General features: G+C 53.0%; 1 protein-coding gene across 2 annotated transcripts in view; it reads right to left on the minus strand.

The window, feature by feature from the left end:
* Positions 1-16,623: 16,623 nt before the first annotated feature.
* The window catches only part of FGD3 (FYVE, RhoGEF and PH domain containing 3), a 34,903-nt gene continuing 30,434 nt past the window's right edge, over positions 16,624-21,092 (minus strand). For both annotated transcript variants that reach the window (XM_060153556.1, XM_060153555.1), the window contains 4 exons: positions 19,031-19,153; positions 18,592-18,732; positions 17,793-17,939; positions 16,624-17,526 (listed from right to left, as the gene is read on the minus strand). In XM_060153556.1, coding sequence (XP_060009539.1) covers positions 17,284-17,526; positions 17,793-17,939; positions 18,592-18,732; positions 19,031-19,153 — 654 coding nt within the window. In that variant the 3' untranslated portion in view covers positions 16,624-17,283. The remainder of the gene's footprint in view (positions 17,527-17,792; positions 17,940-18,591; positions 18,733-19,030; positions 19,154-21,092) is intronic.

Below are 21,092 nucleotides of genomic sequence, written 5' to 3' on the forward strand. Positions count from 1 at the left end.
GTAATCTCAGGGTTCTGGAGGTCAGAAGTCTGAGCTCAAGGTGCTAGCAGGGCTATGCTCCCCCTGAAGGCACTAGAAAGGGTCTTCTCCATGCCTCTCCCCAGCTTCTGATAGCTTCTTGGCTTGTGGCAACATCATTTCAATTTTCATACAGCTGTTTTGTCCCTTTGTGCATATCTGTCTCTGTGTCCAAATTTCCCCTTTTTATAGGAACGCCAGTCCTATTGGAATAGGGCCACCCTAATGACCTCACTTTAACTTGATTGCCTCTGTAAAGACCCTATTTCAAAATAAGGTCATGTTCTGAGGTACTGGGGGTTAGGACTTAATCACTTGAATTTTGGGGAGGACAAATTTCAACCCATAACAGCCTATAACATAACAAGAATGAGACAACATGTTTTCTTGGCCATCTGTGGCATGGTTACACGTTCTGGGTATTCAAGCATGGGGCGCTGGCCTCCGTTTGTACCGTTAGGGAACTGGTGGTGGCCTGAGACTTCTGTCACATGCTACAGGAAACTCTACACCTCGTTCTACCTCAGAACACCCACTTGTGTCAAAGACATCTTCAGAAGCAGTGGTAGGCACTGGGTTTGGTTCTGGAGGTGGAACCTCAGTCGGTATGAACCTTGATCTGGACCACCCCATCTACCTTTTCCGGGGCTTCTTGGAACAGCGTGCTCCTGGAGAGCACCAGCAACACCTACCATGGGTAGGGAGGGAAACTGAGGCCGGGGAGGCGAAGGCACTAGTCTACCACAGACTCAGACCGCTTGGGCCGCCACCTCGCCCCCCATCCATGTCAGGGATCGCGGTTCTGACAAGCATCCTGTGCCCGAGTGTTAGTATTCTCATCTGAGGGATAGAAAAGATCCTGCCACCCTCCCAAGGTGAGGGAGACTGTGACATGGTCAAGGATGGAGCATCTCCTGAAAGCTGGGTTACACAGGCCCTGCCAGTGTTTGGACTTGCTGCCATCCCTATCTGCCCCGCAGCTCTCCAAGTTCTGGCCCAGACTGGGAGCAGTGCCTGTGCTATGCCAGGCTGGTGTCTCCTGGCCCTCAGGCCTTGGCCACCTACTCAAGGGAGCCCTCCCTAATGCCCTTCCTGGACAAAGCCATTCCATGCTGCATGACCTCAGGCCTGCGAAGCAGACAGGACATAGGGCTCCCTGGTGGAGGCAATGGCGAAGAGGCAAGAAGAACTAGCAGAGACACTTGAGGAACTGACCGAAGCCTTGGCCTCTCTGCCTTTGGGGGTCCAGCCCCTACCCCATTACCTCTTCCCCATCTGCGTTGGTATCTGGGAGCACAAACAAACATTTGTTGAATAAATGAACTGGCAGGAAGGAACCAGGGAGGTTCGTGAAGGGGGAGGGGTCTGGAAGCTCTAGGTCTTGGTGTTCTGCTCTATAAAATGGGCTTACACACATGCTACCAGAGACTTTGAGGGGATGATGAAGATCTGGCTTGGGGGGTCTCCTCTTCCCTCAAGGCTTAGCCTGTCCCAGAGAGCCTTCCTCAACTTGATTGTCCTGACACAGCATCCACAGGCCATGGTGGCGGGGTTGGGGGGGGGAGGCGTTGGTCATTGCTGTGTTTCCCTCAAATTGGATAATCACTTTAGAAATGTAAAATGCTTTTTGTTTTTCTTTAAATGTTCTTCATTTTTTCCACCACTCAATATAAAAATAAGATTTTTATCCTAAAAACCTCTCATAAAGGACCAGATCCAGAAAATTCCATCCCAAAACAAGAGTCAGGGAAGCAGGGTGGTCTCATGGGCTTTGCCTCTTTTTTAAAAAAATTATGTTTTTAAATTAAGAGCGATTCTTTTAAAAAGTAATCTCAACTTGTAGCTCCAACGAGCTGGGTATTTGGGGAGGGAATTTTCCCCAAAATATTTTCTGCCAGGCTGTTTGGCATCCTCCACACACACTAGTCCTCTGGCTGCTCCACAGGAAAGCAAGAGCTGGTCCTCTTCTGTAGGGAACCCCTGGCTGGAAACCCACTCCCCACCAGGGCCCAGGCTCTGACCACTGGGATGTCCTCCCTGGCCCTAGGTCTGTACAAGTGAGGCTTTCCTTGGCTTTCAGGAGGGAGACAGGTGAATCACCCTAGGTGACATCAAGCCACCACCCACAGGTTCACAGTGATGGCTTGGAGACATGTAGCAAGGAAGCTGGAAGGAGGCAGGCCTATGGGCTATACGCTTTCCTAGGGGGGGCAAAAGCAGGTGATGGATTCACAGAACAGATAGGACCAGGTCCTCCTGAGTGCCAGGCCTGCTCAGCAGCCAGGACACAGGGGGCACAGGAGGGACAAAGGCTGATGGGCTGCTTCCAGGGCTCCTCCTCCACCTCTGGGCAGCCAGACTATGGGTCAGTTTTTCCTGCCTCTTGACTCTTCTCTGAGTTGTCTGAATCGTTTACAATAAGCACGAATCTATTCTCTCACCAGAAAGCAGGAAACTCATAAAGATTTTAAGGGTGGGATCCATGTAAATGGTAACACACATTCACAGGACAGTTCTGAATTCTACCTGTCAGTACAGATATGGACTGGCCCCTTATTAGCAGATGGGGAAGCTGAGGCTCAGAGCAGTGGAACTGTCCTATCTAAGGCCATTTGCCAGCTAGGAGGATGCCTCATGACTGTGGTCTGAGGGCTCACTCATAATGATAGGGTTTGGCTGTGCCCCCACCCCTGCCGGGTGGGGGCAGGGGTATGTTTTCACAGCCAGAAGTTTTCCTAGGTAAGCCTGGGGTAAGAACTACATAGGCGGGTCCAGGGAAATCCAGAGGCTTAGTGGTTATGAGCCAGTTAAGCTTCTTTGATGCCATGCACCTGTGCAGCCAGCTTGGCGGGAGCCTGAGTCCCCAGTCACAGAAGTATGAGAGCCTGCCTCCCCCTGCCTAACACAGACCCTGTGGCCTCTCGGCCCTCATCAGCCCCTCAGGCTCAGGGCATTTTAGCTACTTCTGCAGCCTGCTGGTTGACTTTGGGTAAGCCCTGCCCCCTCTCTGGGCTCCTGTCTCCTCCCCACCTCCTCCCAAGCCACACCTGCCGAGGCTGTGGCTCAAGGGCACCTCAGAGGCCCAGGCTTGCGGCCTGGCACATGCCTTGTGGGAAGGCATCCCCTGGGCCTCCTAGGGGGTGGTGTCTCACAAGGCCTGGAAGGCTGGCCAAGGCCATCCGCAGGGACAGATTGGAGAGACGTGGCCTGGGACAGGTGCTTGGAGGGCTCCCATTTCACAGATGGGGAGTCTGAGGCCTGGGGAAAGGGTCTGTCCCTAGCAACACAGCTCATCCCCAAGGCCCAGCCTCTGGGGCCTGACATTCTGGCTCTCTGTGCCTCTCAGTTTTCCCAAGATGGGCATGTTAGCACTCCTCATACCAGGGCCAAAGGAAGGATGAGATGTACAGTGCAAGTCCAAGTATGTGACCCCATAGTCAGGGCTAGTAGGAGGGTCAGGACAGCAGAGAGCAGGAAGGGGCTGCTCTGAGTCCTACAGGCTGTATACCTGCTCTCACCTCCTCACTCCCTGTGCTGACAGCTGTGCTTTTCCAGTAATCATCAGGAGCGCTTTGCTGTCCCCATTTTACAGGTGAGAAACTGAGGCTCAGGCCTGTGAGTCACACATTTGCTAAGTAGCTGCTTCAGTCAGCTGCAAAGGATAGAAACCCAGCGTCAACCCAGAGGAGATGGCTGCTGGCAGCTTCAGAGTTCAGAGGGAAGTCCTTGAAGCTCAGGATCCCAGAACAGGGGAGCAACTCTTTCAGCATCCCAACACCTCATCCCAGAGATGCACTGGACCATGGGTTCATCCCTGGACCAATCGCTGTGCCAGGCAGAGGCACTCGATGAGCCAGGGTTCCAGGAACCTGTGGCTGCATAACCACAGATACCGTTTACAACAGCAACAGTCATTTCTGCTCATGAATCTGCAGTCCAGGCAGGGCTCAGCACCTTGGCTCTGATCCACGGTGAGACTCCACTGGAAAGGCATCCCAGAGCATTGGCACCTCTCCACAGGGCTGCTATAGCTTCCTCATAGCATGATGCTGTCTTCTAGAAGCAAGCATTCCTTAAGACAGGGAGTGGAAACTGCCTGTTTATCCAGGCCTTGGCCTGGAATGTCACTTCTATCGGATTCTATTCATCAAGCAGCCGTGGAGCTCAGGTCCAACGAGTAGAGACAGACCTCACCTTTCATAGGGAGGATCCTCAGCAAATTTGAGGGCCACAAGCACTAGGCCAGACTCTTCTTGGGTGTCTGATGTGCACCTGCACACTAGCAGGCCATTCCAAATTAGAGAGCTCAGATCAGATTCAGACCCCAAAAGCAGGTGTGACCTTACTGAGTTCTGGTAAAACATGCACAAGCAGATGCAAACACAGGAGGACTGGAGGACACTAGTGCATGGTGTTAAGTGCTGACAGGGGATACAAGTAATGTGTGTGTTTTTGATGATTGTCCACATTTTCTGAACTGTTCAGAGGAATGCACACTCTATTCGTCTGGCCTCGGGCTGTAACGATGCTATCTGAGGGCAGGCGGGCAGAGCCTATAACCAGAGACAAGGTCATCTCTCATGTACCCACGTGTGGAGTCCTGATTATTGTGCCCAGGAGTCTTCCTTCCCATCGAGACCCAGCTCGGCCCAGGTGGTTCCAAGCTCATGTAGATCTTGGATATTGCTGTACTCTTTTCTCCCCTGTCCTCTGTACCCCCATGGTCCCGGTCCTCCTGGAGACCACCTTGTTCTCAGCTCCTTTGAGAGGCTCAAGGAGGGCCAGGGGAGGCCAAGGCTAGCCCATCTGGTGAAGGCCAAGATGCTGAGGGTGCTGCACGGGCTGGATCGCTTTGTATCTCTGCGCTCACCGGGGCCCCTGTGCAGCAGACAATCTGTCAACTGCACACTGTGACCCTCTGTGGGGAACATGCCCCTTCAGCCTTCAGAGGACTGTGAGTGCAGAGGTCCTGCCTTCCCTTGCTGATGGTCACCACCTCCGAAAACCAGACTCAAAAGGTGATTAGGTTAAAAGGTCCCTGCCCAGCTCTTCCTTGACTCCCTCTCTTATTCCATCCAGTCATCAAATACCTGCTCCTGCCTCGCTCGGTGCCCCATGCTGCTGACCTCTGTGATCTCTTGGGTCCACAGGGCCCAGGAATAAAGCCCTCAGTTAAGCTGACTTTCCTTGCAGTCTACCCAGCCCTGTGGCTCTCCTCGTGCTTCCACAATTCACTCAGGTGCCACTGCTTCCAGGAAGGACTCCATGCCTACCCAGGCTGGCTTGAGGCAGACCATAGGCTTGCAACTCCTCCTCTCCCACCCAATAGAGAGATTGTACCTGGAGTGCAGGAACCACACCTTGTTCATCTCCTTGGCCCCAGAGCCCAGCACAGGCTGAGCACAGGGCAGGTGTCACTAACTGTTTGAGGAATCTGAGAACGACAGATGGTCCAGGTAGAAAATGTTGGTGACACCTTGGGCAAACTCCTGCTGTTCCTTTCTCTCCACTCACCAAACTGAGCTGCGGATCAGATTGTGGAATTTGGCATCAGTGACCTTAAGCTCAAACCCTGGCACTGCTGTGGTGACTTTGGGCAGGTCGTCTGTGACAGATGCTGCCTGTGCCCACCATGTCTCCTCTGCTAAGCTCACTCAGGGCCCTAGGCCCAACTCCCAGCTGCCTGAGTCTCCCTCTGGGGTCTTGTGTTAGTCATGTCTTTTATTTTCTATGTTCTGATGCTTTGACACAGGCCAGGCTGACCCTGGAGGGATGGCCTCCAAGTCCCAGAGAGAGTAAAGCAGTTGCCATGAGCACATATTTCATGTGCAAACCAACACATCCAGAGCCAACGCCACAAGCACCTCACACTCCAGACCAGTGTCCACCCGCCCTAGTCACCCCAGGGCCAGGTACCAGACAGCTAGCCTCTGTGCCCTGGTCCACTAAAATGATTCAAACTGGCCAATCCTAAGCCTGCTCACGTTGCTCACTCGTTCCTTCCTATGGAAACCACAGTAAGGGCTCTCACCACATGTCCCCCTCTCCCTCTGCCTCCTGAGCAAACCTGGTGCTTCCCTGTGTGGCCCTACATGGTGCAGTGTGCTCCCAGCCCCCTGGCCCCTCAGGCAGGTTAGCTCTGAGGTGCTGGTTCTATACAGTGAGAAAGCCGGGCCCTGGGGCTCTCCTGTTGAACATAAACGGTCACAGAACATCAACATCAGACAAGGTCACTCTGAGACAAAGAAACAATCAACTGTACCTATCCTGGTGATATAAGTGGCTGCTGCTTTGTTACCAATTACAACTCGTGCTTCCCTTCATTCCTTACGCTTTCTAATAAAACTTATTGATACTCAAACATAGAACAAGCCCCACTTCCTAACAGCATCCAGTCCAGCTCTGCTTCTTTGAACCTCTTCAAAATTGCCTTACATGAGCCCAAACCCTACTCAAGTCCTCCCTAACACCATTGCACTGAGACGCCTTACGATTTCGCGTGGCAAGTGTTTCACCTCACCTCATCACGGCAGGTCTAAACGACCCCGGCGTCATCCTGGGGTCTTTGCTGGGACAGGGTGAGTGGCACACAGGCTTCCCCTACAACCAAACTTCAGTTGCCTCCAGACCTAAGTTGCTTGATGCCACACTCTGTGTAGCAGTGTCCTGGGGCCACTACAACAAAGTATCACAGATCAGGAAGCTTAAAACAACGAAGGAATCTTTGGCCTTCCTTCGCTTGTAGCTGCACCACTGCAATTCCGCCTCCACCATCACATTTCTGTGTGTCCTTTTCCTCTTCTTTTTTTTCTTTTTCTTTTTTTATATTACACACCTTAAATATATGTAGTTTATTGTGCATTAATTATACACCAATAAATCAGTTAAGTAAATCATTAAATTGTTTTGCAATTTTCCTGCTTCTGTCTTGAAAAAATAATCTGGAAATATTATACCTCCAAAATAATAGAGAAAGATTTAGCAAGTCTTTCCCTCTTCTTATAAGGACACCAGTGATTGGATTTAGGGACCACCCTAATGCAGTAGGACCTCATCTTAACTAATTACATCTGCAAAGACCTTCTGTCTTGGTCACATTCTGACATTCCAGGTCGACATGAATTTTGGTGGGGGACACTATTTAACCCATCATAATCTACCCTTTGACCCCCTCAAAAGTCACTTTGGTCCCACTTTCAAAATATATCCACCCCATCCCAACATCTCCCAAAGTCTTAACCCATTCCTAAAGGGAGAAAAAGGAAGGAACGAAGGAGTCACTGGTCCAAAGCAAGTCTGAAGCCCAGCATGCACATTCCAGTAGATTTCAAGGCTGGCAAATAACGCTTTGTGGCTTGATGCTCTGTCCTTTGGGTGCATGAAGGTGGCCCTGCTCTCTGGCGCTTTGGCAGCAGCCGCATCCCACCTTCTCTGGTCTCTGCCTCTGCATTCATGGCTCTGCCCTCCAAGCCATTCTTCACTTCATTTCATCTCTGGGCCTCTCAATCTAGACTGGCAGAGTTTCCACTAATGTAACAGTCTCAAAAGCCTTGTTGGTCTTCTGCGTAATTCACAGGGAGCTACACCATCAGGTAAGAGGCTCCACAGATCTTTCCTGAATAGCCCCATCTCTCTTCCTGCATTCCGCTGGGATGGTGGAGTATACCCGCAAGTCACAGATTTAATCTCTTCAACACTAGGTTCTCCCACAACATCTTTGGTGCTGTCTTTAGACCACACTTTCTGAACAGTGAATTTCCTAATTTTAACAGGCTGAGGACTTCCCAAATCATCAAGTGCTGGTTCCTTTTGCTTAACAGTTCCTTCTGCAATTTATATCTTTCCTCTCAGATTTTACTACAAGCAGCAAGGAGAAACCAGGCCATATCATTCATATTTTGCTTAGAAATTTCCTCAGCTAAATATCCAAGTTCATTCCTTACAATTTCTACTTTCCACTCAACCCTAGAATACAATTCAGCCAAGTTTCTGCTGCTTTATGGCCTGTCCTCCGGTTTCCAATAATTGGCTCTTCATTTCCATCTGAGACCTCACCAGAAGCACCTTTCATGTTCATACTTAATACCAACATTATGTTCATGACCATACATGTATTCTCTGAGACAATAGAAACTTTCTCTACATTCTCCTCACTTCTTTCTTTTCTTTTTTGGAGGTTCTTTTTTTTTTTTAATTGACGTATAGTTGATTTACAATGTTGCATTAGTTTCAGGTATACAGCAAAGTGATTCAATTATACATACGTATATATCTATTTTTTTCAGATTATTTTCCCTTATAGGCTACTACAAAATATTGAGTATAATTCCCTGTGCTATACAGTAGGTCCTTTTTGTTTATCTATTTTATATATAGTAGTGTGTATATGTTAACCCCAAACTCCTCATTTATCCCTCTCTCCCACTTTCCCCTTTGGTAACCATAAATTTGTTTTCTATGTCTGTAGGTCTATTTCTGTTTTGTATATAGGTTCATTTGTATCATTTTTTCTAGATTCCACATATAAGCGTTAACATGTGATATTTGTCTTTCTCTGTCTGACTTATTTCACTCAGTATGACAATCTCTAGGTCCATTCATGTTGCTGCAAATGGCATTATTTCGTTCTTTTTTATGGCTGACTAATATTCCATTGTGTGTGTGTGTGTGTGTGTGTGTATAGATCACGTCTTCTTTATCCATTCATCTGTCGATGGGCATGTAGGTTGCTTCCATGTCTTGGCTATTGTAAATAGTGCTGCAATGAACATTGAGGTGCATGTATCTTTTCAAATTATGGTTTTCTCCAGCTATATGCCCAGGAGTCCTCACTTCATTTTAACCTCTCTCTCCCCAGAATTGCCTTTATTGTCCATATTTCTACCAACAATCTCTTCAAGGAAATCTAGGCATTTTCTATCATGTGCCTCAAAACTCGTCCAGCATGTATACATTACCCAATTCCACAGCCACATTTTTAGGTATCTGTTATAGAAGCATCTCCCTTCCTGGTACAAAATCTGTGTTAGTTTTCTAGAGCTGTTGTACACATTTCCAAATTTAGTGGGTTAAAACAACAGAAATTTATCCTTTCAAAGTTTTGGAGGCCAGGGCCCTGAAATCAAGATGTTGTCAGGACTGTGCACCCTCCGGAAGCTCTAGGAAAGGATCCTTCCATGCGTCTTCCAGCTGCTGGCCACTCTGGGTGAACTTTGGTGTTCCTTGGTTCATAGCTGCAGCGTGCCCATCTCTGCCTCCATCATCACAAGGCCTTCCCCGTGTGTCCCCTCCTCTTCTTATAAGGACACCAGTCATAGGACTTAGAGCCCACTCTATTCTCATCTTAACTAACTACATCGGCAAAGAACTTATTTGCAAATAAAATCACAGTCTGAGGTCCAGGTGGACATAGATTTAGGGTGGGGGATACCATTCAACCCAGGACGCCAACTTGTGTGGGCTTTTTCCCTTCTCTGCCTTATTCTCCATTCCCCTCCTATTCTTCCTGTGTTGCCTCCCAAATAAACTCCTTGCATTCAATCCGTGTAGCAGGATCTGCTACTGGGAGAAAACTACCGAAGACACGGGGCCCCCTGCTGTGAGCCAATGGGGACCCACCTAAGACATGCCCGCCCCCACCCTGTGAGCTACTGGCAACCCATTTAAGACATAACTCCTGGTGCTGAGCTACAATGTCCCCCTCTGTGAGTGGAGTGAAGATAATGGCCCTTTCCTCTGAGGTTTCGGGAGCACAGAGGAGAGAATGCCGTAGGGCTCTGGGTTTAGGACCACACACAGGGAATGGCCACTCCCTACTTCTGGGAAGCGGGGTGCTTTGGGAATGACCCCAATATTTTTCCTTGCAGTGGATGGGCTACTCTTTTGTCAGTTTTCCAGTGCCCCTTGGGGGCAGATGTCGTTCTGGGGGGCTATAATGTGCTTTCTGAGTTCTGATAGAGCACAAGGAAGTGGAGCTCCCTCTCCAAGATGGAGATTCATGGGATGGTGGCATGTGCATTGTGAGCGGGCAGAACTGGAGTGCTTAGGACCAGGCTCCCGGGGCAGGCCTGGCCCTGGCAGGAAATGGAAGATTTTTGTCCCTCTCAGGGATACTGCCAGCCTGGATTCTGCTGGGGAGAGAGGGTCAAGGCAGGACTTTTTGGAGGGTGCAGGCTGGTCCCTGCAGATGGGGTCTGCGGGGTGGGGCAGGGCCATAGAAGAAATCAGACTCCAAAAGAACTGTATTCTCTCATGGCTGCTTCAGGTGAAGTCAGAGGTGGGTTTCTTCCTGCCTCTGTTCTCCCATCCTGGTTTGGGCTCCCTGGGAGGCCCTTCCATCCCATTCCAGGATGGCCCCCTCCACCCTCAAGCGGGGGACTATCTTAGGTCACATGGCCATCTTGGACCAACCCCAGCAGAGGGAGCGGGAGAGCTGGTCAGTGAGCCTGTGCCACAGGAGGGCTAGCTGGAATCCTTCCCCTGTAACCTTCACTTTCTAGGATCTTAGGGCCAGATGGCCCACCCAAGCCACCAGCTCTTCTCCTTGGCAGGAAATTCCCTAGGCACTACCTGGTATTTGCCATCCTGCTGGTCAGAGAGGACCAAGTCCAGTTTGGGGACAGCACAGAGGGGCCATCAGGAAGGTAAGACAAGGCTGAGAGAGCAATGTGGGTGTGCCACTATCCTCAGGGATCCCTGGTATGCTCCCATCAGTGGGGGGGCCACTGAGGCCCAGCAGACAGCGGCTTGAGCACACCTGGGCTTTGAGGGAGATGGCGCGGGTGCCATGGGACAATGGCTTCCTGGGGCTGCAAGGACCTCCATCAGAGCTTTGCACCTGTGAGCAGGGCACCAAGCCCAGAAATTTGTTGGGTCAGCAAGACCAGGCCTGGTGGGCCTTGTGGCCAGGAGGGCGGGGGAGGCCAGCTTTCTAGGACGGAATGTGCAGAATGTAGGGTGGGAACCTGGCTGCTCCCCCATGGCCTGCCCTAGCCCCAGTTATTTCTCTGGCCCTTTTTCTCTCTGTTTTCTCTCTTGTAAATGGGGGGCAGTGGTGGGCGTGGGAGGGTATGTGACCAGGGAGCAGCCTGGCCTCTTGTCACAGCTGGTTGCCTTGGGACCATCTGGAGGTCCTCAGATCACTTGGAGGACTTAGGAATACCTGGAGCCCCCAGGGGACACCTGGAGCCTCACAAGGACCATCTGGAGCCCCTGGCGACCATCCGGGGCCCCCTGAGACAAACCGGAGACCTTTAAGGATCCCTGGGGCCCTCAGAAACACCTGGAACCCCTCAGGACCACCTGGGGCCCTCAAGACCACCTGGAACACCTTGTGACCACCTGGAGCCCTCTGGGACCACGAAGAGCCCCTTGGAGACCCCGCGAGGAGGGGGAGGTGACTGAAAGGAATGGGCGGTGGGGGGTCCATAGTGCAGCCACCCTCTGTTGCCAGCTGGGCCTCCCAGAAGGATCATTCAGAGAGAGCTCGTCTGTAGAAACATTGCAGTGGCATTTGGGGAGGTGAGCCCACCCTCCTTCCTAGATGCCAAGCACCTGGACTAGCTGCTCACAGGGGCTTGGATTCTAGGGCCCTGTCAGACCCCAGGAGGTGGGGAGGCCCTTTGAGCATCTGGGGTATGAGGGCTAGAGCCCCCCAAGGCCTGGGCTCTGAGGTTTAGGGTAAGCAGGGACTTCAGGGGCTGATCCTGCCCCTTCCATGTGCACAGTGGTCCGCTGTCCCCTTGGAGGGTGGTGACGGATGGGCACAGGTGTACGGCGGACCCACCTGGGTCCAAATGCCCCTCTGCTGATTTCCTGGGGCATGGCAGCCCCTTTGGGTCTTGTGTGCTGGTTTCTGCAACGGGACCAGACATCTGAGGAGGAATTGGCTGTATGTCCTGGAGACCTGGGGACCTCAGAGGAGGCAGGAGAGCACTGGGCCTTTATGATCTCAGACAGCCTCTGTCTCTCTCTGAGCCTCGATTTCCCCATCTGTTAAAAGAAGATTCCAGACCCAAAGTGCTCTGGGGCTGCATGGCAAGAACAAAGTCTCTGAGCTTTCACCCAAGCTGTTGGCAAATATTAACTGAGCACATACTCTGTGCCAGGCACTATTGTAGGTACTTCATTCTGCTCTCAGAACGTCTGTTCTAGATGAGGAGACAAAGGTTAAACAAGAGAGCAAATACCCCAACAAAAAGTAGAAAGACTGGGGCAAGGGCTCTTTGTTGAGGTTCACGGAGCAGACTCTTGCAAAGTCCTGCAGGAAGAAACCCCAGACAGACAGAACAGCATGTGCAAAGTCCCTGAGATGGGAAGGAGACTGGTGTGTTCTGAAGGTCCAGTGGCTGGAGCCTGGTGACCTGGGGTGGGAAAGGAGCAGTGCGGGGGCACCGGACAGGAGAAAATGAGGCTGGAAGTGTGACAGGGCCAGAGGCTACAGGGCCTGAGTCCAACCCCTGAGTCCCAGAAATCCAAGTGGCCGGCACACAGGAGGTATGCCAGCAGTGCCTGCTGCATGAAGAAATGGACAAAGAGTGAATGAGTGACTCCTGGCTGGGTCCCTAACTCACTGTGTGACCTTGGGCAAGTGTATTTCCCTCCCTGGGGCTTAGTTTCACTGCTACTAAGACACCCTGAGTTGTCATTATTTTCAGCGAATGGCTGGGCTGGGTGCCTGGCTGCAGCAGACCCTTGTGTATGTTGGCTCCTTCCTCTTCCCAGGACTGTGAGGGACACGGCCAGCATCCCCCCTGGGCCTAGTGGGGAATGTGTGTTCCCCAGGCTGAAGAGGAGCAGCCCCTGGGGGCACAGAAGACCCTCAGCTCAGGCCTTTGACTCCTGTGACAGTTGGGTGCTTCAGACCCTTTTCCTGCCCCGTCTGGCATTCTTTAGGACCCCAGAGGCCCCAGGGCCCACCTCCTGCTCCGCCCACTGGCCTCCCTTCTCCCTCTGTTCAAGGGATGGCCTCCTGTCCTGCAGGGTTGGGGGCTGGACTTGGGGAGGAGGAGGAGGAGAGACAGAAAAGGAAGGTCAGTGGAGAGGCTGAAAGCCAGTGTGCGTCCAGCCTCCACCCTCTGTGGGTGGGCAGTGCAGAGTGCCCAGGCCTCAGGCTATGGGAGCAAGATGAAGGTAGACAGAGGTGGGCAATGTGCAGGTAGGAAGAAGCCCAGGCCCAAGGGTCACCCAAACACATTGTGTGGAGACTCTAGGCAGGCAGCCTGCTTCTCAAGTCCTTACTGGGGCATCCAGAGGGCCAGGCCAGATGCCCCAGCCGGAAGGGTCCCTGGGGACAGACCTGCCTTCTGGGGCCGTGCACCGGCCACCCACCCCATGACTTCAGACTCCACAATAGTTATTAACATTTATCAGGATATTTCACACGAACACCTGAGTTTCTTTCATCTCCTGAAAAGCTGGAAGCTCTGGCCACACAGGTCCATGCCTGCGTGGGGACAGCTGGCAGAGGCTCCCCTATATCACCATGCCTGCTGGCCTCCAGCATGCCCGTCATGGGGGTCTGTGTTGAGACTTGCTGGAGACACAAGGCCCTGTCTCCAGCTCTGCCCTGGTTGCCCCCATCGCAGCCAACTGGATCTGTTAAGACCCCCAAGCCTGCCCCGTGGCTCTTGCCTCCTGGAGCATCACCAAATGAGACCCCGTGGAGACCCCAGGACCAGGCCTTGTCTCCCCCATGCTCCCTCTGCTCCTTGCTGTGTGTCACTGGCTCCTCCAGGCCTTGGTGGCCCTGCACTCAACTTAGGCACCCTTCCTGCAACCCCTCCCCCAGGGTGTCCTGGCTGGGAGTGGGGCTCCTAGGGAACTCCTGCCACACCCCCTGCCATGCCCACTCCCCTTCCCTGCTTCTGTTCCTCCCCTGTGGCTGCACACCTTCTCAATGTCTCAGTGGGAATAGCCACTCCAAACAGAGGGATTTCCTTTCCTCTGTGTCTCAGGGCCCAGCACTGTCCAAAATGGACAGCGAGGACATTTTTCCGGGTCCTGCTGCAGCCACAGCCTTTGGGACGCCTCCTGTTTTCACCCTTGTAGCTGGCCCCAGGACATATGGACTGTGATGGAATATAATGTCCTGGTGTACCCCGAGCTGCTAGGGACAGAATGCCCACCTCGCCAGCCTTCCGATGTGCTGACTGAGGACAGGACCCTCCTGAAATTACTGTGGAAGCTTGCGTGCCGGGCCCCCCAGGCTGTTGGCTGGGAGAGGATAGGGCTCAGGTCTGCCCTGGGGCACAGAGAGCTCACTGGGAACCGGCCACGGGGACCCTGGGCGGGAACCCACAGTGGGGGCCGCGGGTGAGGACCCTGGATGGGGGGCCCAGTCTTGCCCCCTCAGACCCCAGCAGAGTGGCACCATGTCCAGCAGGTCAATTCCAGCTGCCCACTAGGTCTGGAACTGTGGGACTCTTGGGGGCATCCTTTCTGTGACTGTTTCCTCAACTGTCAAGTGGGAACATCCTGGGGTTTAGGTGAGACTGGAGTATTACAGAGTTGACCCTGAGAAGGAGCCCCACTAGGCCCATGCTCAGTCAGTGCATGAGGCAGAGAGCAGAGCTCCGAGGGAGAAGGGGCAGGACCAGCGGGAAGAGGCCGGCTGGGATCCAGGTCCCTTCAATGCCTCTGACATCTGCTGTCCCTGCCTTGGCTCCATGGGCAGGGACTTTGCTGTATTTTCTTGAGTAAGAGCACAGTTGGAAGGGCCTGGCCTCCCCTTCCCAGTGGGCAAGTTGCCGGTATCAAGCAGCTTCAGAACACCCGCTGCAGGTGGTGAGCTCTCACAGGTGCAGGATTGAGGCCCAGGTATGCAGCAGGTATACAGCTGCAGCAGCATCCAAGCATAGCAGGGTGGGTATGTGGGAGACAGCGCTGACTCACGCCTAAGCTCACCTGTGCCCTGCCCACCTCACCTGGGTCTCTTGCCGGGGACCAGCCCCAGCTGGACAGGTTTTACCCAAAGGGGAGACGGAGTCGGCGTGGACAGACCACAAGACACCTCAAAGGATGCAAGGATCTGACAAATTTATTTTCTTGATTCCGTAGTACTTATACTATAAAGTAATCTCATTTTCAATCTTAGTAACCTTATTCCCATACCAAAAAAATCCCTTACATAAGCCATAGAAGAAAAGTAATTTACATTAGCAAATTACATCAGCAGGTTTCAAAATTAGATGTTCTTGTACCTGTATGTTCTATTCAATCAGCCAGTTATTCAAAGCACAAACTCAAGCACATTATTCTTTTAACAACTCTCAAGGGAGGGCGTTGTACCTTTGATCACCAAGTTCCTTTGTAAAATACTTACAAAATATAATCTGTGCTTTATATCTATTTCTATACAAAAAACAATTAAACTTATTAAAGGTTGCCAAATAGCCTACTCTATCTAATTTGCTATACCCCATTATAGCATAAAACTTTCCCACCACCATACCCAAGTGTTTTTTAACATATCTCTAGCTCCCCCGGAGGGCCATAACTCGTCTTCTAAAGTAAGCTTTTACCACACAAATGTTCCTATATATTTCCCTGAACCCAATGCCCTAGCCTGGGAATGGGGATTTCAGGTGTAGTCTTTAAGGGAGCCGGGGTAATCATAATCTTTTTTAGTTTTACCCTAAATCAGGGTCTTTTCCTAAACCCTCCACCAAACTATGAATAATATATCCCAATACTAATAGCAATCCCATAAAAATCACCTTAAGCAAGAGTAGAGGAGAACAAGGGAACCACACAGAGGAGAGCTTTGCTTCTCCTTATTTGTACCTGACAGTACCAGCTTTGCTTGGCACTATGGGTCTCGTCCGTGCTGAGACTCAAAGGCACTTCCTATATGGCTCCCGGCAGTCTCTACTTTACCCGTGTCCTGTCCTACTTCACCTGGACCCTGACCACCTCACCTGGGCCCTGCCCACTTCACCTGGGTCCCAGCTCACCTGTGCCCTGAGCACCTCCCCTGTGCCCTGTCACTCCTTGCCTGGGCCCCACCCCTGCCTCACCCATGACCAGTCATCCATTTCTGGCTCCCACAATGACCCTCTCAGCCCACAGGTATGTGCCCTGCAAGTCTGCCCATGGCTGGGCAGTGACAGGCATCCCCGCAGGGTGCCTTGCGGACGTTAGAGGGATGGGGGTCCCAAGGGACTGGACACCCCTCAGTCATCAGTTCCTAGGTCCCTCTGCTCTCCTTCAAGGCCCTCGGGGCTCTGGTGCAAATAGACCTTCCCGACATCTTTGTGAGTAGCCAGCACTCCCACGATCCCGTATCTAAGTCTGGCTCCACTTGCTACAGGGGCAAATGGCCCTGTCTACCTCACTAGCATGACCAGGGACACAGAGCAGGTCTCCAGGCATGGCACCTTGTCTGAGGCCCCGCTGTCTAATGCCGCTGCATCCTGGGGCAACCACAGGGGTGTTACTTGCACCCTGCAGGCCTGGATTGGGGTCCAGGGCGTCATTACCGGCTGTGCCCAGCTGTTACCCTCATTCTCCAGCCAACCAGGCCCACTGTGGGGAGACCCTGCCCCAAGGCTGTGTCCACCTGTTGGCTGCCAGCATTTATTTATGTAGATAAGCACTGTCCACCACCGACCAGGGGAGGCAGGCACAAATCTCAGGCCACAGATCACCACGCCTGTGTGGTCCCCCTGTAGTTTCGCAGCATGGCTATTCAGGAACCCACCACTCGCTCCCTTAGGCACCTCCAAATGGGGTGGCGAGCTACGAGGTGGCACAGGGTGTGCCCAGTCCCCGGGAGAGGAAAGAGGAGAGAGGTGGAGTCCGGGGGGCCAGTATGGTTCAGCTCACATGGATGTAGATGGTATAGATGGGTGGGCAACCATCAGGAGGGGTGGCATGACTGCAGACATCCACCAGGTGTCCTGGGCACCACCCATGAGCTCCTTCTGTCTTCTGGCGCAGATGACCCCTCACTGCCCACTCAGATGGAGTTTTCTTGACAGTCACCCCACGCCCCGCTCTGGGCCACACTGCTGGGCCTGCAGGCAGAGGCCCGGGTCTTTGAGGGACGTGCTGGGTGACCCTGGGCAATTGGCTGCCCCTGTTTGGGCCTCATTTTTCTCCTCTCTGACGTGGAGGAACCCTCCAGGGCCAAGTGCTATGTGGCCTGTTGGTCCCTCAGCAATCCAGGCTCCCTTCATGCCTGCATGTGGCCTGATGCCACCTCTCAGATGAGTACAGGCCCTGCCACGGTGGCTGTACAGCTAGGAGACACGGCAGAGACTCAGCTCATGGGGCAGCTGGGGCCTGGGGCTGCTGGGCCCCTGGGCTGGCCTGGGCCAGGTGCCCGTGGGCTGCTGAGCTCAGGGCCTCCAGCCACTGCTGCTGCAGCTCGGCGGACGGGGCACTGAGGTACAAAGACTGCTGGGCCTGCTGCAGCTGCCACGTGTGTCCAGCATCCAGCCTCTCTGCGGGCTCTGGCACACTCACCCTGCAGCCAGAGAGGGGGATGGCATGCAGCAGCTGGCCATCCTGCAGGAAAGGAGAGGAGCGTCAGCACCCCGGCCTCTGGAGTCCTGGCATCACGAAATACCATCTCCCACAAGTGGGCAGCAGAAGGGTGATTCTGGACAGCCGGGGAAACTGAGGCCCTAGGGTCACATGAGCCACCCACCACGTGGGGTTGGGCCCAGGCTGCATGGCCCAGGCCTATCTGGGCGCCGCGGGCTTGAGGCTGTGGGCTGCCGGAGCAGGGTGGACCCCCACCCCCAGTGTGGCCCAGCGGACAGAGGACACACCTGGCTGCCTCCTCGAAGGTGCAGCACCAACTCCAGGGAGTCCGACTCAGAGATGGCAGCCCACACCTTGCTCCAGGCTGTGCCGCCATCCGACACCAGCAGGGGGCCACAGAGCAGGCTGGGCGGGGGGTCCACAGTGGCTGGCTTCTGGGGACACAGAGGACAAGTCAGGTGGAGTCTCCCTTGTAAGAGCCACGCCCCAGGAAGCACCAAGGCTGAAGCTCTGGGGGGAGAGAGGAGGGGGAGACAGACTGGACAAGGCCTGGGCCAGCCTGAGCTTCCCCAGGGTCACTGCAAGGCCACTTGGGATTGGGCTGGACCTTTTAGGCAGTGAGACCACAAGAAGGGTCAGGACAGAAATAAAGATAAGGTAGGAAAAAATGGAACAGCAGGGAACCAGAATGTGGCGGCTGTTGATGATTTCCCTGTACACACACACACCTTTCACACGTAACATCACACACCCCACACACATTCACATCCTCCAGGACTAGGAAGAAATAAGTTTCTGTTGTTTAAGCTGTCCATCCTGTGGTATTTGTTATACAGCCTGAGCTGACTAATGCACCATCTAACTCCTGAGTGCAAACGGTTCCCAAGCTCTCAGCCATGACCGGATCCTAAGAGCCCAACATGCACACACGTGATATTTGGCATTCAACTGCTAGCTGCTCTCAGTGGCCTATGGACCCAACCGAGCCCTACCAGTCCTGGTCCCAGGGAAGGCGACAGCACTAGGAGCACAGTCTGTCAAGGCTTCTGGGGTCTTGTGTCTGGAAGGCTCACCCTGCCCACCCACCTCTGTGCTCTGCTTGGGCTCCAAGGGCTCCTCGAGGCTGGGGCTCGAGGGGACCACCGGCTGGGTCAGGAAACACTCTCCGCAGACACGGCTCTGCCTGCCGTTCTCAGCCTTGAACTCGGAGCACTTCCCACAGATGACCTGCAAGACAAGGGCACCTGTGACCCCAATGCCCAGGGACAGAAGACTACCCAGAAGGAGGCTGGAAGGAGAGGTGTAACGGCATGTGGAGGGGAAGGGCTTGTCTGTGAGACATGGGAGTCGGGAGCCTTGTCCACAGGGCAGAGACCCCAAGTCTGGCCCCTGCTGGGCCTCCAGAGCCTGCCTTCTTGCTCAGAAGTTCCAGGATCCAGGGGTCTGTGTGCATGGAAAGAAGATTTGGAGGAGGAGCTAAGCACATGGAGGTCCCAGCAGCTGGCCTCCTTCCACCTGGACTCACCGCCCCGCACAGCTTGCAGTGGCGCTTCCTTTTGGTGATGGAGTTGAAGGTCTCGCCGCAGCTGCTGCAGCCCTGCTTCTCCTTGTCACGTCTGGTCTTAGAGGACCCTCTCCTGGGCTCAAGCTGTGGGAGGCAAACGGCTGCAGTCAGCTTCCCAGCGCATGTGGAGTGGCAGCTGTGCGATACACAGGCAATGCACATGCAGGGCAAGAAAGCCGGACGTGCAGAAGGGAATTAAGCAGGAGCCATACTGGCCAGGGCCCCCTGCCCAGCCTCACTCCCCAGAAGCTGCCCTGCTGTCACACGGGGTGAGATTCCAAGGGGAACAGGAACTCTATGCTTGGAATGACTTGTCCCACCACGGAGGTCAGTGACTTTGCGTGTCTGCAAAGATAACCACCGGAACCCACACTGGGGGAAACGGTGGCTGCTCTGCACAGGAGCCCAGACGCCAAGGACTGGGGTGTCTGCACCCAGCATCCAGCCAGGTGGCCCTTGCTTCCACGCTCTGCCCTTTATTGGACCCCAGAGCATGGTCCCTGCTCCATGCCAGGCACTCAGAGGTGTGCAGTTGCCTGCCCAACACGTGTGAGAGCACTCTCCAGGGGTGGGAGCAGGGTCAGGGGCTGGACTCCTCTCTCTATCTCCTCCGATGCTGCCTGAATTTCCCACAAAAGAGGGCAGTGATGAGTCCTTTCAGCAAGACAACGGGAAGTCATGAAACATGGTGTGTGTTCAGAGAGGTTAGAAGATCTTTAAGACTAGTCACAAGAACACACTATAAAATGCTTTTACTTCTTTTTTGTTTGTTTGTTTGTTTTCTTTTACGTTTAAACAAGCTGTTTTGTGTAAGATTTCTCAAAAAGTTTTACAAGAACCACATCAAACTCCTTGGAGCAAAGAGGAATTGGAGAGTGGCAGGCAGCAGTGGGAGAGAGGTTTTCATTTTATTCTATCACTTTACTTTTTTTTAAAAAAAGTATTTATTCCTGTTTTAGTTAAACATATTTACAAATTTTAAAAAATCTAATGCAGTCTAAAACTAAGGAACAGGTATATAAATCATACACGGGAGGTAGATGTCAAGGCGACATGTTGGAAGACTGTTTAAAGGTGTCAAGTTATATTGCTAAGGGAAACAAGCAAGTTGCAAAATAATGTACAGTAGCATATAATGTTTATACCAAAAAGAGTACGTGCATGAAAAAAAGACTGGAAGGAAGCACACCTGATGATCTTATTGGCTGTTTGGGGTAGAGTAACTCTTATCTGACTCTCTTATCTGGATTTTCTCAAGTGTTCACCGAGAACAGCTTGTGAAAGAGGAAGAAAACCAATAGACACGTAGAAAAGCAAACCAGCCACTCACTGACCAGCCCCCCTAACCCCCCCCACCTCCTGCCTCACATTCCCATTGAGGACTGTGTTCCCTCTGCACTGTGGACAGCGGTTTGAGAGCTGGGTGAGGGAACCTATGTGGTCCACTCTGACTGCCTACCCCTGGCCATAGTGACATCAGTCGTGTCCAGGACCCCAGCCCCACCAGATGCAAGGGCTTGGGAGGTGAGCAGGAGGCAGGAGGGAGTGAAGGTGGGAGTGGGCACCGACCATGCAGGGTGAGGCTGGCGTGGGGGCTCAGTAGCGCTGTCTGATTAGGTTTCCCCATATGAGTAGGAGTGGTGCAATTTGGGGGACAGCTCCCAGGCCCTTGCCCTGCCCCTCATCAGCCATGAGACCCTGCACGAGTCACTTCTCCTCTCCAAGCTTGGTTTCCTCATCTGTAAAGTGGGGTGAGGAACCGCCCCTGGCCCTGAACACCGTCACAGCACAAGAATCCTGACTGGTTTTGCTGATCGCCCTTATGTTACCATGGCTCTCAGGAAATGCCCCGTCCCAGCCCCTTAGCATTTCCTCTCTGTGTGGGTAGGGGGCGCTGGGGTCCCAGCAGAAAACACAGTCAATTCACCACAAACTTAAGATTTTAAGAAATGTCACAGATATGTATCAAATTCCCCAGGATGTCAGAACTAGAATGGCTACTGGAAGTGCTTGTCTCAACCTC

This window comes from Lagenorhynchus albirostris, chromosome 7 (assembly GCF_949774975.1).
Source record: "Lagenorhynchus albirostris chromosome 7, mLagAlb1.1, whole genome shotgun sequence".
In the NCBI taxonomy this organism is placed as follows: domain Eukaryota; kingdom Metazoa; phylum Chordata; class Mammalia; order Artiodactyla; family Delphinidae; genus Lagenorhynchus; species Lagenorhynchus albirostris.